General features: G+C 38.9%; 1 protein-coding gene across 1 annotated transcript in view; it reads right to left on the bottom strand.

Annotated features, from left to right (window-relative positions):
* The window catches only part of CERKL (ceramide kinase like), a 54262-nt gene extending 39046 nt beyond the window's left edge, over positions 1-15216 (bottom strand). Inside the window, exons 1-2 of the mRNA XM_039698978.1 lie at positions 15169-15216; positions 12522-12786 (exon numbers count right to left, since the gene is read on the bottom strand). Coding sequence (XP_039554912.1) covers positions 12522-12786; positions 15169-15216 — 313 coding nt within the window. The remainder of the gene's footprint in view (positions 1-12521; positions 12787-15168) is intronic.

Here is a 15216-nt window from a genome sequence, read left to right as displayed (position 1 = left end):
TTTTACTCCTTTCTCCTTAGGGACAGAGTTTGTATTTCTCTAACTTTATAAAATATTTTGTCATAACAAAAATATAATTTCTATTACATGACAGATGTACAGTACAAAAATTACTTAGAACGCAACACCATATTTAAGGTATTCTTTGTCAATTGTGCAGTATAGAAATTAGCACTTCATATAAAGAGAAGGCTTACAAAATGCAACACTTCATTACAATTCTTTTTATTATATAGAATTGACTCCATTTGCAACGATGCATAATTCTGTGACTGAGGAAATTACATTCTCAGACTGTCATCAATTTTAATTTTTTTTTTTTTGTAGCTTAACACTATGACACAGCTCTCACAAAAGATTTGATACCAATATGATGTGACACAACTGAACCAAACCTTAATTTCACTCACAGTGAGAAATCACAGGATTAAGTAACACTGTGCAGTCTTTTAGAAAAGTTTATTGCTTCCAGATGGATGCAAGTTTCCTTTCAGCACTGATTTTATCTTCTGTACACAGGGTGCCAATGTTACTATAAATATAGCCAAAAGCAGTTATAAAGATAAATTATTAAAATATTGACATAAACAAGCTCATACAATAGCTCCTCTCTGCAGAAAGTAAGGACAACTACATTAGAGGGCTGTCTGTCTCACAAATGTTCAATACAACAACACGCACCCCCACTTCAGAAATTACAACCCGTACATGAACAAGCACAAATTTCCAAGGTATCCATAGAATGATTTTGAATTCCAACTGCGTGCTCTTTGCCCCATGTTGTGTAGTGCCATGTGTTTCCCTGCGTGGTGCCACCCGGACACCCACCTGTGCCCGTGGATGTGCACTGAGCTCAGGGCACGCTCGCTGCATCGAGCAGCAGGACTGTTGCATACACACTGCAACACGCCCGTGCCAAGCAAAAATTGTGGATAAAAAATATCTTTGAGTTAATTTAAATTTTGGTCCATTGCATCACACATGCATAAAGTCTATCAACAGGTCTACAAAATGTTTAGCAGAAAAAATATTCTAGGGAATACCTGATTAGTCTATAAAAAATTATATGTAATGCTATTTTGAAAATTAAAATACACTCAGAATTATCAGGTGAAGCCTTTAGAGTTGTTTTAATATCTTATGTTGTTATATCATTCAAAAATTAATAAACAGCACTGAGTCATGTAAAATATTGTTTGAAATTTTCATGAGATTCTCAAAAATCTGGAGATCTCCATTTTGAATCTCCATTTGTGGGACAAGTTAATGCATTTCAGAGAACATGCAGAATTTACAAAATTCTTTATTAATAAAATGTCGACATTGAGTATCATGAAATTCAAAATTAAGTACAGATATAACTTGCACTTTTATATCAATCTAAATTAGTATACTAAGTATATATGCAGAAACCTACCTATTTTCTGACTGCTTTAAAACAGAGCCACTTGTCAAAAAAAACCCTCCAAAAAAACCCACTCTAAAATGCTCCACAATGTCTGCTTTCCATCATGGCATGCACCAACAACTTCCTACAATCCTCTCCATTGTACTTTAAGGAAGTTCTTTGGCATTTACCACCAGCTCCTGCTATCTCCAGTATGGTAACTGCCTGTGCACGTCACATTTACATATCCATTCCCAACCCTGGTACTAAGTACTAAATCAAACAGAAATATTACTGATTGACACATAACAACAAAAAAACAAGTCAGTTTCTGATCAGTCTTCACTGTTGAATAAACATGTCAGATAACAGAGATGCACTTCAAATCTCCCATAATACACACACATTTTTACTCCCCAAAACTTTTCAATGCTAGCATTACACCAATATGCACAGGGATTACCACTATGAGGCTGAAGTAAGTATCTTACTTGCAGATGCTATGAATTTTACTCACAGCATCACAATCCTGCATATGGTGGTAGAGTCAGGGAGCAATTCCAGTTCAGAGCACCCACACAGCAACAGAGAGATGCATCTTCAAACTCTTCAGTGTGCCCTTGCACAGTGTGTTTTTGTTACTATTCCATCCAAATCTTCCTCTATCACAATATTAAACTTATTTTTCTTGTTTAAAAGTAAATTTAACAAATATTGGTTTCTACACATATCCAGCCACACGTTCCAAATCATACAATAATCTTTGACTTAGCCATAAAGTGAATTAGTGCAAGAAAATTATCACCACCTGTGTTCAAGAAATAATCAGTATTGATATCTTGGCACACATCTTTCAGTGGCTGACATAACAAATGGAAATGGATGGTTTATATTAAGGGTTTTCTTCTGTAAACATCAGAAATCCTCTCAAATATATTTATGGAAAAATAAATATAAATTCAAAGCATAACAAAGTTACACTTTTTCTGAAGTTGATCAAACTACAACATTTGCAGTTGTTTCAGACTCTCATCCTATCCAAGTCTAACTATGTCTTTGGAACTTATCTTCTTTTCTCCATAACGAAAATAAATATATTAAAAACCCAATACTATAATAATTAGAAGCAGTCATATGAACAATATTTTCAAGGGAATTACAGGTAAGAAATTCAGGTTTCCTATACAGTCTGCTACTGCACTGTAATTCTTAACCAACATTTAATAAAATTAACTCCTGGAATTTTGTTAGGCAAAGAACATACTTTCTTTAAACTGCATTGTTCCACCAATAAAAAGAGGTACCTTGCAAATGGAAGGCTAGGCAAACTGAAGTTCAAATTTTATCATTAAATCTTGCTTGGCACTGCAAACACTGGAGGAATTGCAGACTAGTGATGTGTGTGCTCTTACTCAAAATATAATTTAAATATAATTTAACTGGTTTCTGTTATGTAAGAGCAGCAATACCAGGACAGAGCAAACGTCCATCTGTCCCAGTATCTTATATCAAACCACAGCCATAAACAGATGCTAAAAGAAGAGAAGGAATAAAGGAAGCATTTATTCTGTTTCCCACTAGTACTTTTCCATTCCCCACCTGTTTTCATTTGGGACACCCTGAACTGACTGTGGTTTCTACACATTTAAGAGCAGTCAAATGAGACCTTCCGTCTCCATCTGAAGCCTCAAAATCTTTTAGCATTGGCAATCCTTTGGCAGCAAGTTTTACAGTTCTCTTAGCTATTCATTTGGTTTTCAGCCTGGTTCTGCTCAGCCTTAGTAGAAGCACCATATTTCTTACGTTGCAGAACTGCCATCTACTTGGTCCAGACCCCATCTCAAGTACCTTCCTTTCAGACCAAAAAGTGCCAGCCTAGTCTGCCACTCCCATCCATAAGCCATTATGTACCTTTACCCACTGTCACCCCCTGAACCTTCCCCAGTCCCACACTGCCTTTGCTGAGGACACCAGAACTGCACACAGTATCCAAGATGTGGTTAAATAACTGCTGCTTTATAGAGCATACAAACATCTGCTTTAGCCTCTACTTACATTCTAATTATCCTTAACATAATAATCCTAACAACTGTTTAAGTGACAGATGACATTTTCCACATGATAAACCTATAATCATACACATTAGGAATGGTATAGCTACAGCTCCTGATCTTTATTCCAGGCTGATGGCATTCAAGTAAGAGATCGATACACTAATAATTACACTATGTGTAATTACTCCCACTCTTGGACTCACTGTCCTCTTGCCTAGTCAAATCTGTAAACCTGCCATGTCTTTGAAGTTGTGCTGTAGGAAAGAACTTACTTTATTCCTCTAGTCCCACATAAAATCGATAATGCTAAATGCTAATGAAAAAAACTGTATCTGCTTTAAGTGAGACAAACATTCATATACATATAAATCACTAGAAGTTCAGTACTGATTTTTGTGTGTACCTTCCCCAAATGGTTTCCATAAAACAAGTGAGACCTAGGGACAAAATTTCAAAACCACCACCTGCTCATTTCCATCATATTCTAAATAATTAACTACTCAGCGAATGTAAATCCTAAAAAAAAAAAAAATAAAAAAAATTTAAAAAAAAGTTTTTATTAAATTTAGACTTGTACTGCAGTCAAAAAAAAAAAAAAAAAAAAAAAAAAAAAAAAAATTATTTAATTTAGACTTGTACTACAGTCAAAAAAGAAATAAACATTGATCAGGTACTCATTTTTCTGCTAAGCATTGTTTTCCAAACCAACTCCAGTTACTACTAGCCCTGTTTAATGAGTGTGTTGCAGTCAAGTGTCCAAGAAACATTACATTTGACATTAAATACTCAGAGTATTCTTTTTCCTTAAACAAAAACAATACATCTGTATACAGTCTTTTCCCAATCACAGTAACATACAATACACTTATGTTTACCAGAGAATGTCAGCTGCAGAATCCACAGAACGAAATCTGTTCAAAGTTTGATGCTGACATGAGTTACCACCATCTACAGCCATCTAACTGTTAGTGTATTATTCACTGGCAGCACGATAATTTTGATCCCTAGTTAATCACCTCACTCCAAGTTAAATTACATAGATGTGACAGAGCAGGCCTTTGGGAAACCCAAAACCATCCAAGTGTGAAATCTTCCAGTACCTTTCTTGACAGAGCATTTTGACAAGTCTCCAAAAGGCCATGCAACAAACAGGAGAGCAGGGAGAGGACTTGGACAGGAGCAATCTCATTTTGAACCATCTTCAGAACAGTCAACAGATCAGCCAGGCAAAGATGTGCTATTTCCACACAGAAACCCAGCAAGTCACCTTGATTTTTTTCCTATTTACTGTTAGCAATTTATTTACAAGAATTTTCACTCATTAGAATTACATAGGCTTTTTTTCAAAAGCCATTTTCAGATGTTATTTTTAAGTGAGAATATTTATTCTATTTCTACTATGCTGTACTAAAAAAATGCAGAACAATATAACCACAAGATAATTTTTAAACTTTTGTCAAATGACAAGAGGGTGACATAAGAATTACCCAAACTCAGATCAGTATGTGCAAAACAGCATTATATTTAGTCATAAGGATTTATTGCTGCTACCCTTAACTTGATCATTCACGTGTCAAATTTTGTTTTTCCAAGACTGCCTGCACTGTGTAAAGATCTGTTTCCAGGATACCTATAATTGTGGAGTACATAACATCTGTTGCTTTGCATTTTGAGAGCCTCACAAAGAATACTTTCCTATATTCACTTGAGTGTATGGACTGGCAGAACAGATATATTGTCACAGTTCAAATAAACTGACAACTACAGCAACTATTCAGTACTGAAAAGCATCCAACTAACTACCATCTGACGTCGCTCAAACAGGCAAAAGCCAGGAAATTCAGAGTTCAGCACTGAATTCTGTTAATGAACTGGCCATTTGTTTAAACTTGCAACACACAGGTGAGAAATAGCCACGTGCTGGACTGGAGACCTGTGAGTTACACCAAGTCATTGAAAAAATTGTTGTCAGTGATTTAATATATTTCTTTAACAACTAAGTGAGAAATTGGGAAAGGAGGAAGTTCTACCAGATTTAAAACATAAGTGAATTGTGTTTCATCAAATCCCTTACAGGTAGGTTACCTGACATCAAGTCTCACACAAAAATTCAGGCTTACAACTGCAAATTTTTTTTATAACACTTGGTTTTACAGTTCAAATCTGCTCTTCAGCTAAAGGGGAAAGGGTTCATAAATTGCAGGACAGGACTTCCAAAACTACTTGAAATAGTTTGAGATGTACCATCCACACCTTTAGTCCACAGACACCAGTATTTTTTAAACCTGAACAATTGAAAGGAAGATGTTCTAGTAACTTATTTCAAGTCAGCAGTTTAAAAAGTTTTTAAAAAATCACACCCCAAAAAATGGACAGTTAATGTCTATGAGACAGGAATCAGTTTAGAAAAGGAGCCTGGTAAAACACAATTCTATAGCAGTCACAGCACTAAACGACAAAAAGGTCAAATTTTGAAAGGAAACAGCAGATACCACCACAAAACTAGCAGATGTTCCTAAAGGATCATCTGTACAAAAACATAAGCATATGTGAGAGAAATCCAACACTATCACGAAATCAGTTGGTGTCTAACATAATAGCAGTTCCTTATGGCAATATGGTAATACATGTATCAGATACTCAACACATTATGGTTTTTTGTCTGCACATACTGTTACAACATAAGTCATAAAAACCAGGACCACTGATTTCCTCAAAAGGAAAACATTAGTTCCACAAATGTTAAGGCACACAGACTACTCTGTTCTTCAGGTTATGTTCTCAGATTTTCAGACACTTAAGCTTTTTCACAAATTGTCTTAGTAGGATAAAAATACCTTTGGAGAACTGCATGTCCCGAATAAAAACTTCCTTCTAATGGCAGTGCATAATGTAGCCAGATATAACTAAATTAAACAGCAAACAAAAAGGGATTTCTTCTATCCAATATCTAGTTGTTTGGGTTTTACATAATTGCAACAGTATCTATTATTTACCTGCTGCTTCTGTGACATACACAATTAACAAGACATTTACAAGGAGAGGAAAATTGTTTCTCTAAGTTTAGTGTTATTGCTCCCAACAAGAGCAGATGACAGACTTCCCTGCTTTTATTTCTATTTTGCAACTGCAGGAGAAAAATGCATTTCCATGCATTTTCCAATTAATTACGATTAAAAGTTAAGATAAGCAGGCATCATTTGATGCAACAGAAAAAGACAAAGGTGCATAATAGAGGGGTACAGATTCAGGGATGATATGGTAAAATGACAATCAAAGAAAGAATACAACATCATCTAGCATCTGAAAGAGGGGCTAAAAAAAATTGTGCTTCTGAAGGGCCAAAAACCAGGATAATTAAGAAACTGAGATAAGAGATTTGACTGCATAGCCCTACTTAGGTAAGGGACTTGACTGCATATTCTTTAATAATTTAAAAAGAACAATAATTTAAACTGAGAAAGGGACTCAGTGTTACATCATCATTATGGATATGAAAATATCACTAGCATGGGCATCAAAAATTGGTTAGCACATCAACTTCTTTTTTAATATACACCTTTGGATTCTCTCCATCATGCTATGTAAGCAGGACCATCAATTGACTCTTGCACACCTTTGCCCAAAAGGCACAGTCAAGAGTTGCGAACTACTATGTGAACAAGAAAATTACAGAACCTTGATACCTTTTTAAAAAAAAAAATTCACATTCTACTCCTCATTACCTTATTATGTCTCCTCTAACTCCCAGTGATTCCTCAGCCTGTATCACACACCCCCCTCTCACCACAGCATCATCCTGCATGTCTCCCTGTCAGCCCAGCAACAGCTCCAGAGTCCCCTCCGTTCACTCCCATCCCTCTCCACAGCACCCACAAATCCCTCCCACCCGCACAGGGCACTGCCCCAAACCCCTGCACTCCCATAACACATCGGCTCACCCTCCCCACAGCGCTCCTGACTGCCCCCTGATCCCCAGCTATCCTCCCCCAATCCCCCTGCTGAGCGGCCAAAGCCCAGCAGCAGCCAGGCCTGGCTGTTCCTGGTGTGCCAGCCGCCCGATGGTGCCCAGCGTGCCGTGCCAGGCACCCCAGGCAGCAAGAGCACAGGAATAAAGCAATGCACAGCCTTATCTGTAATCATAGAACATGGCAAAGACCTAATTATTGCACAGTGCTACAGGAGAAACAAAGGAAAAAAACCCAACCACAAAAGCAAAACCCATCATCTTTATCCAAGCCTAAAACTTGCTGTGTTTATGGCCTACAAGAGCTTTAAGATAACATAAACCACAAATTCACCAACAGAAAGTTTTGCATTAAACAGGCCATGAAGAAGGCTTACTTTCTATGAAAGCTAAATAAATCCTGTTATTTCAAATTCCCATAGCACCAGAATCCAACTAACTACCATAAGTAGAACTTAATGTGCCTTCAAACCTGAACACACAAATAGAATTTTCAAGAACTAGCAAGAAACTTCTTTTCTTGGAACAAAGATTTAAATATCTGATCCCTCTCTTTGGAGAATTAAAGTGCATATAAAAGGCCCTATTAGGTATCCAGAGGATGTCAGCCCTTTTCAATGTAAGCAAAGAGGTGCATAAATGTGTGAAATACAAGAAAGAACAGAAAGAATGAAAAAACCAAGTTGTGCCACAAACACATCAACTGATCTTCTGATAAAGGGAAAAAAAAAACCCACCACAAATATTTTGTTTAAAAGTCCCCTAAAATAAAGAACAAATTTTAAGACTCCTCTAATTAGTATATCTTATTTCCGTAATACATTGTAGATTAGTAAATTATTTTGCAGCTTCATGCAGCATTTTTCTAAAAGACATTAATTTTACAAACTTCCTGGAAAAAAATTTGAGTGTCTTATAAGTTGAGACACCATGAGATTGTTTAAAGCTGCATGCTTTCTTCCTTCAATTCACATCTTAAAGCCATATATAAATGTGGCACATGAACACCTCACTTTCAGTTACACTTCATACTTTTTTACGCATCTTCCTTAAAAATAGTTTTTCTGTTTGGATAACAGATAAGCCACTTAGAGAAAATATGTTCTGTACATGTCAGAAGTAGAATCAAAAGCTTTGACTTCAGTCCTCTTGGAACTTCGGTAATTCACATTTTGTAACAGCCAGTTTCCATTTCCATTATTCCTGACTGACCGATAGACTGACAGATGTCTTACTTTAGAGATCCCAAACAGACTATTGGTATCTATTTCAGCCACATCTGTTCCTAAATAGCCTTGGCAACAGGCCACTATGCACTCGGAATTAATTTTAAGTCCTTTATTGCTGACTCTTCACTGTTGAAATACATCAGTGATTCTTTTTCCTTATTGCTGCACTTACATAGAATATCTATAAATCTAAATTTTAGATTAATATCAACAAGAACTATAGCACACTATAGATAAGAGTAGTACACTTAATATATTGATTTGTTTAAATTCATTATAAAAATATATATTATTTTATTCATTGTGAAATATATATTCAATAGTATATTAGCCTCTGGACTGCTCCAAGATCTTATTTGCTAGTTCATTAATTAATTTAGAAATTATGTTCAATACTTAAAAAATCAAGTTTTATCCAAATTATTGCTATTATTACCCAAATAGTCAGCCCACCCTGCACACTGTCAGTCAGAGAATAACTTCATATATCATTCAGTGCAGTACTAAACTGAAGTAGTTTAGTGCTAAACACACAAGAAATTACACTTACAAAGTTTTTCAGGATGATCAATAGTGGTAAAGCACTGGACAACTGCCAGTTCTGTTACACTTCCTACCTGGCAGAAATCTGCTGAAAAAGTGCAATTATTGTTAATCCGGAAACTCTGTGGCAAACTCTAAAAACATGCTGGAGACTTTAAAAATTATCAGAATTAAAGACTTTATTTAACAACAAAAACAACCCATATGCATAAAGAGGATACAAATGATCTTCTGGGAACTTAGAAAAATCACATATAATATTCAAATCTGTACTTAAGATAGTTTGCTATAGTTTTGAAGCAGCACTCAATATGAGAACCTCCACAGTTCAGGGCTGGAATATTAATAGAGAAGACTTGCCTTTTTCTTAATTTCCATTATTATAACATACGAATGCCACATAGAAAGAAGCTAGAGAAAAAAACTACTAAAACTACTGACTGCGAGCTCTGTGTCTCCTTGAGGGACCCAGTGCAGTGTTAAGAGCAAGCAACCAGCTATGGGTCAGGGGGTTCTGCCTCCAGGGAGGAGAACGGGCTCAGCTGCACACCCAGGCTGGAGCTGCAGCCTTTCCAAGGGGGCAGCTGAGCCCTGCCTCATGCTTGCCCACATTCCCGCCTGACACATTCACTCCCTCAGGCCTGCCCAAGACTCACTTCTGCCATAAGCTCTGTAACAAAAAATAACACAAAATTCATAATGGGTCATGCTTATTTCAGAGGTAGGAACTTTGGTGTAGAGTGAATAACAAAGGAAGCCATCAAAAATCATCAGCAAGCATGGGTAGCCAAAAACCTCTTGGAGATGGAAGCTGCAGAACTCTAGGACAGAGTAAAGAAGGAAGTCCTCCTGATGATCAGGCTGCCTAGAGCCCCCCAGGAACAGCACAGTGGAGCAGAACTACACATACATCACTGTGACATGAGCCCAGGCACATACATCACTGTGACATGAGCCCAGGCACAGCAGACGCCCCCTGCTTGGGAACTTTCAGCTGCAGCTTTGAGCTCTGGGAGAATCTGGAGGAGCCAGGGCTGCACAAACTAACACTTGTAAGAACAAACAATCAGAACCACAGAGCTGCGGATGACAAACAACTTCAGCAAGACAGGAATTCATCTGGAGAACTACGGGGGATAGGAGATTAGGAAACAGGGAACAAAGCAACTACCTTAAGTTCTCTGATTTTGACAGACTGTAGCAATTGCCACAGAAGAAAGACCTTTCCCCAAAATAGGAAGAATTGCTACATAGTCCAAGCAAGAGACATTCAGCAGCACTTGCAAAGCATGAAGACCTCACTTGACCTCTTAGAGCCTCAGGCAAACACCATGAGGAAGCTTTTGGGTTGGAGAGAACATGCATAAGCCAAATCCCAGTGGAAAGACTTGTCCAGAGAGCCTTTAGCCATCTCTGAACACTCCACTGCTGTACTTACCTACGAATGAGACCCTACCACAGATGGCTCCTCCCAGCACCAGTACAGAACACCCCAGGGTAAGTGCTGCTGGGAGCCAAGAATGAGGGAAGGAAAAAACATTCAAGCTCCAGAATCTGCATTTGACTGCTGCAACTGCAGCCTCTGAAAAATGAAACTATTCAGCAGCTCAATGTCACATAGTATAAAACCAAACTGTCAGAGAAAGAAGTTTCAGCATATATTTAATACATGTGCAGTAAAAGCCCAAATCCTGATAAAACTGGCAGCAGTTTGTCAGTGCTGCTTTCCACAGAACTCCTGAAGTCCTGCCATCTGCTACAGGTCTGACAATAGGCACTGCACACGTCATTGCCTTTCAGGAGCTATGAAAAGTTTCTGATGTCTGTATGAAAGTAGCCAGTGAGAGGGGTAAATTTTTCCTAGGAAAACAAACAAACCAAACCAGCCAAAAAAAAACCAAAAAAAGCCAAAAACATACAAATCTCAAACAACAGAATATACTCCCCATCTCTGAAAGCATGGAGCAATACACACTAAAATCTATTCTTCCTGTCTGAACCTTAATATCCTTCAGTGATGACAATTACAAGAAAGTTACAGACCCTAGTTCCTGATATATGGCAGTGCAACCTACATTAAAGGAGGCAGAACATAAAGTGACACTCGTATTAGAGCTCTACACGCAGAACTAAATAATTAATAAATCACATTACAGATCCCATACACAGAGACCTGCAGATAGTCCCAAATGAGAAGGAGCCTTCAGCACTAGCAGCATTACTTCAGACACCCAGACTGGCTCCCCAGGAGCCCCACATCGGGTGCAGGGGCAATCAGAACTCAGTGGTCCGGCTCAGACGTGGGAATTTAAGTGTGAGTGCAGCACTGCATTAACACGGTGACACCGTGCAGAGGAGAGGAGTCAACAGCAGGGCATGACTGTGTATTTGCTCAGTTTCGGCAGCTCCGGTTCCAACATGTCCACATTAATGAACCATAATGACTTCACCTGCGAGCATCTGACTACTTTTTTGCTTCTCTAAATGCTGACTCTATGGCAATGAGATCTTCCCTATAAGAACTTTTAAGTTCTGTCCAATACACTTCTAAAATAAACGTGGTCTTTTAAGCCTGGACAAGGTAAACGTCCCATCCCGGAAGGCAAACACGCTGCCTAGAAACAGCATTCCTGAATACAACTTTGATTTCTCTTTCATGTAAACACTGGGAGGTCACTGAAATAAACAAGCACTTTTAGGAGTTAAGGAGTGTGTAGGCAGTTTTACAACTATGTATATGTTTTCACAGTTCCTAGGGGAAAAAAAATATCTATTTGGATACGTTCAAGCAGCATTCCTTTGCTTCTTAAACTTTTGTACATAATTTGTTTCACTTGATCAAATCCACACTTTCTCAGCGTGTTGCCGTGTGAACGCCACAGAGCAACGACGACCTGCAACAGAAGCCTCAACACAAAACTCGGGCACATCCCGCACAACCACACTCTCCTCTCTGCGCTCTCGTTTATGTACCTGCCAAAGGGTATAAGCCGAGAAAAGTTGATGCCGCAGAAACAAAATCAAATCCTCTTACTGCTCTGCCTGGGGCTAAAGAGGCCATAAAAACATGCTCTCTACCTTCTGTCCCTTTCGAATAACCCACCAAGAAGACAAGATTCTTGCCAGAGAGAGCTGGTACAGGTACAAGACACGCAAAGCGTTATGAACAATTTCTTTTTCTTTTCAGTCTTCAAAGTAACCTCGAAAGGAACAGAGGTGCCCGACAGCACTGCCTTTAAGCACTTTACTGCAATCCCGGTCTAGGGTGACGCTGCCCGGAGAGCCCCGGCCGCCTCTCCCCGCTCGCCCCGGCCCGGGCGGACACCCCTGCCCCGTCCCACCTGTGGGGCTCTCGGGCAGGATGGGGCTCCAGCGGAGCCGCCGGGCGCTCAGAACCACGTCGCAGCTCCTCTTGCCGATCTCGAAGATGCCCCTGAGGAGCGGCTCGTCCCCGGCCCGGGCCGGCGGGGCCGCGGCCAGCGGGGCCACCCTCCGCCGCCGCTCCTGGGGCGCGGCCCGACAGCGGGGCTCGGGTGCAGGGACCGCGCGGCGCCCGCCCGGCCCGGGCAGAGCAGGGCGGCCCCGGGCGGACCCGCGCCAGACGCGCTGCCCGCGGGGAACAGCGCCCGAAGGCGCTCGGGCATCTCAGCGCTGTGCTCTCCTCACTCACTGCTCCAAGGAAGGAACGCTCCCGCTACAGAAATTAATTTTCCTTGTCAGAGTCTCAAGTGTTCCACTTTCCTGTTATCATTTCAATATTGCTGTTACTTAGCTTTAAAAAACTACCATGTGAAGTTCTAATAGCCCTTCTGTATTATAAAGGCTGAATCTTTCGTAAGTCATGAATCTGACATAACCTTAATGTAAATACCATGTTGGCGTTTCTGCTGCAAAACAGATTATTGCCATAAACCCGGGTGGAGGCATCATCCAGCTGTACCCTTCATTCATAAGAATGCAAAATATTGCATTCCAGCAAAACAGTGACTCGGAGTCTGATACTGTCTCGTACTGGAACAGATCTGCTATCAAGTGGGCCAGTGCAGAAATAATACCCAGAAGGGTTGTGTGGTCATACTTCATCCTCAGAGCTTGCATGCAGGGGAGGAAGACCACTTTACTCTTGCTCTATAAATTATAGACTTCACTGCTTGGAAGTACGACAGCTTTACTCACAGCTGCTGTAAGATTCACTGATGACAATCACCTTAGAGTACAGGGCCAACTCCTATTTATAAGGTGCTTCTGAGCCTGTAAGGGCTAAACTTGTACATTTATAAGGTTTTATAATGGCATGGTGGATTACTAGGGCATGAAAAGGATATTCTGAAAGAAGAAGTTCAGTAATTTTATCTTTAATGTTTGTAACAATACAAATGTAGCTGTCCTTCTGAGAAATAAAGCAATAAATTGAAAGCATTGCCCTTTGCTGATGGATACAAAACACAGTTTAAACCACATGTTAGAGTATCCTGTGATGTTTAGCCTTGTAGAAGAGAAATGTTGATTACAGTCAAACCAGCCAATAGCTCACAAGATGATGCATGTTCTCAAGGCGTGTTACCTTCTTTCATAATTCCATAAAAACCAGTACCAAACTACTTATTATGTAGCTGAGAAGATGGGGTTTAAGACACGTTTTTAAAGTCATCATGGTACAACTTTTTGATACTTATTTCCATCTATTACTTTGCCATGTTTAAAGTACATTCCAAATTTTTGTTAAATATGCAACCCGTTTGCAGTATGCATCAAGCCATTAACACAGCTTTTACTGAAATGCAGCCCTCACCAATTTGCCTCTCTGAATCACATAACCACATAAGGTATATGTTTGCTTAAAGTTTTAGTAATTGCCTCAGTTTTTGTTTTGTCCCTTAGATCTTCTTTTATAACTGCAAAGTTATCATGTAGAATAAGATATAAACAATTGAAATTATATGTAGAGTGTAGAAGTTTGTTCAAAATATCTTTAAGCAGAAAAAATGAGTGATGAGGCCAGAAAAACTGCGAGCCAAACAAGCTTGCCTTAACATTTATCATTCTGATAGAGCAGTAGATGAACCAATTAAATTTGGGCCTATTATTTGGTGTCAGTGATCTTTAATGTGTTTGCACTGATGTCGTTCAAAAGGAAAGCTAAATCATTAACTGGAAGATAAAGCATAATATGAAGCTAGATATAGTCAAATCTCTTTTGAGGCCATATGCCCTGTATAATTGCCTGCAGTCATTTGTATTTGTTTCTGGGACAATTTATTCACCTATACCACCTAGTGTATATTATATATTATCACCAGATAAGTTCTCTTAAGGTAGAGGAAAGGGTAAACTGATAACTGCCTTAGAACCCTAAAATAATAGGGTTTCCTATTTTTTCCCACTGGTGGTACTGTTTTGAGTACCACCAGTGGGAAACTACTGCAGTTCCTAAGAGACTTGTAATATCCTTCAACTGATGTAATTAAAACTTCTAACACCTTCTTACAGGCATTACTTGAAAAGTCTATTAAATCAGTAACAGTTAAGGTACTAAATGTATTAGATAAAAACACAAAATAGTAAGAGAACTCTACAAAGTAAAAACAACCATAAAAGTCTGTTCATTGTGCTTTGCTGCTGTTCACAAATCCTCAAAGCCCACAGTTCTTTGTAAATCTGAGACAGACACTTTTTTCCTGGGAGGAAAGGCTTCAAGTTATTCTAACTGACTTTTTTTTTAGTTATCACAAATTTCAGATTTGCACATTGAATTTGGAAATGCATGGAATAGTCCATCAGTGTAATTTGATCAATTTTTCTAGGCTATGGCTGGAACTCTCACACAAAGAACTCCCTTTAACTTTCTTGTAAGAAATGGATGTGTGTATTGATGTGATGGTATCAGTGGTATCTTCTGTGATGTTCTCGTATCAGAGAAAGAAGATGCAAGACAATCAGTAGGAATTGTATAGTAGGCATTCAAGCAGCAAGGAGCCCTGAGCCTACCTGCAACAGCACCTGAGCAAGGAAGTCTGGGGAGGTGTTAGACTCCAT

Source organism: Passer montanus, unplaced genomic scaffold, assembly GCF_014805655.1.
Source record: "Passer montanus isolate IOZ18808 unplaced genomic scaffold, ASM1480565v1 scaffold1, whole genome shotgun sequence".
Taxonomy (NCBI): Eukaryota; Metazoa; Chordata; class Aves; order Passeriformes; family Passeridae; genus Passer; species Passer montanus.
The sequence above is the reverse complement of the archived record's forward strand: the minus strand, read 5'-3'. Positions and strand labels throughout refer to the sequence as shown.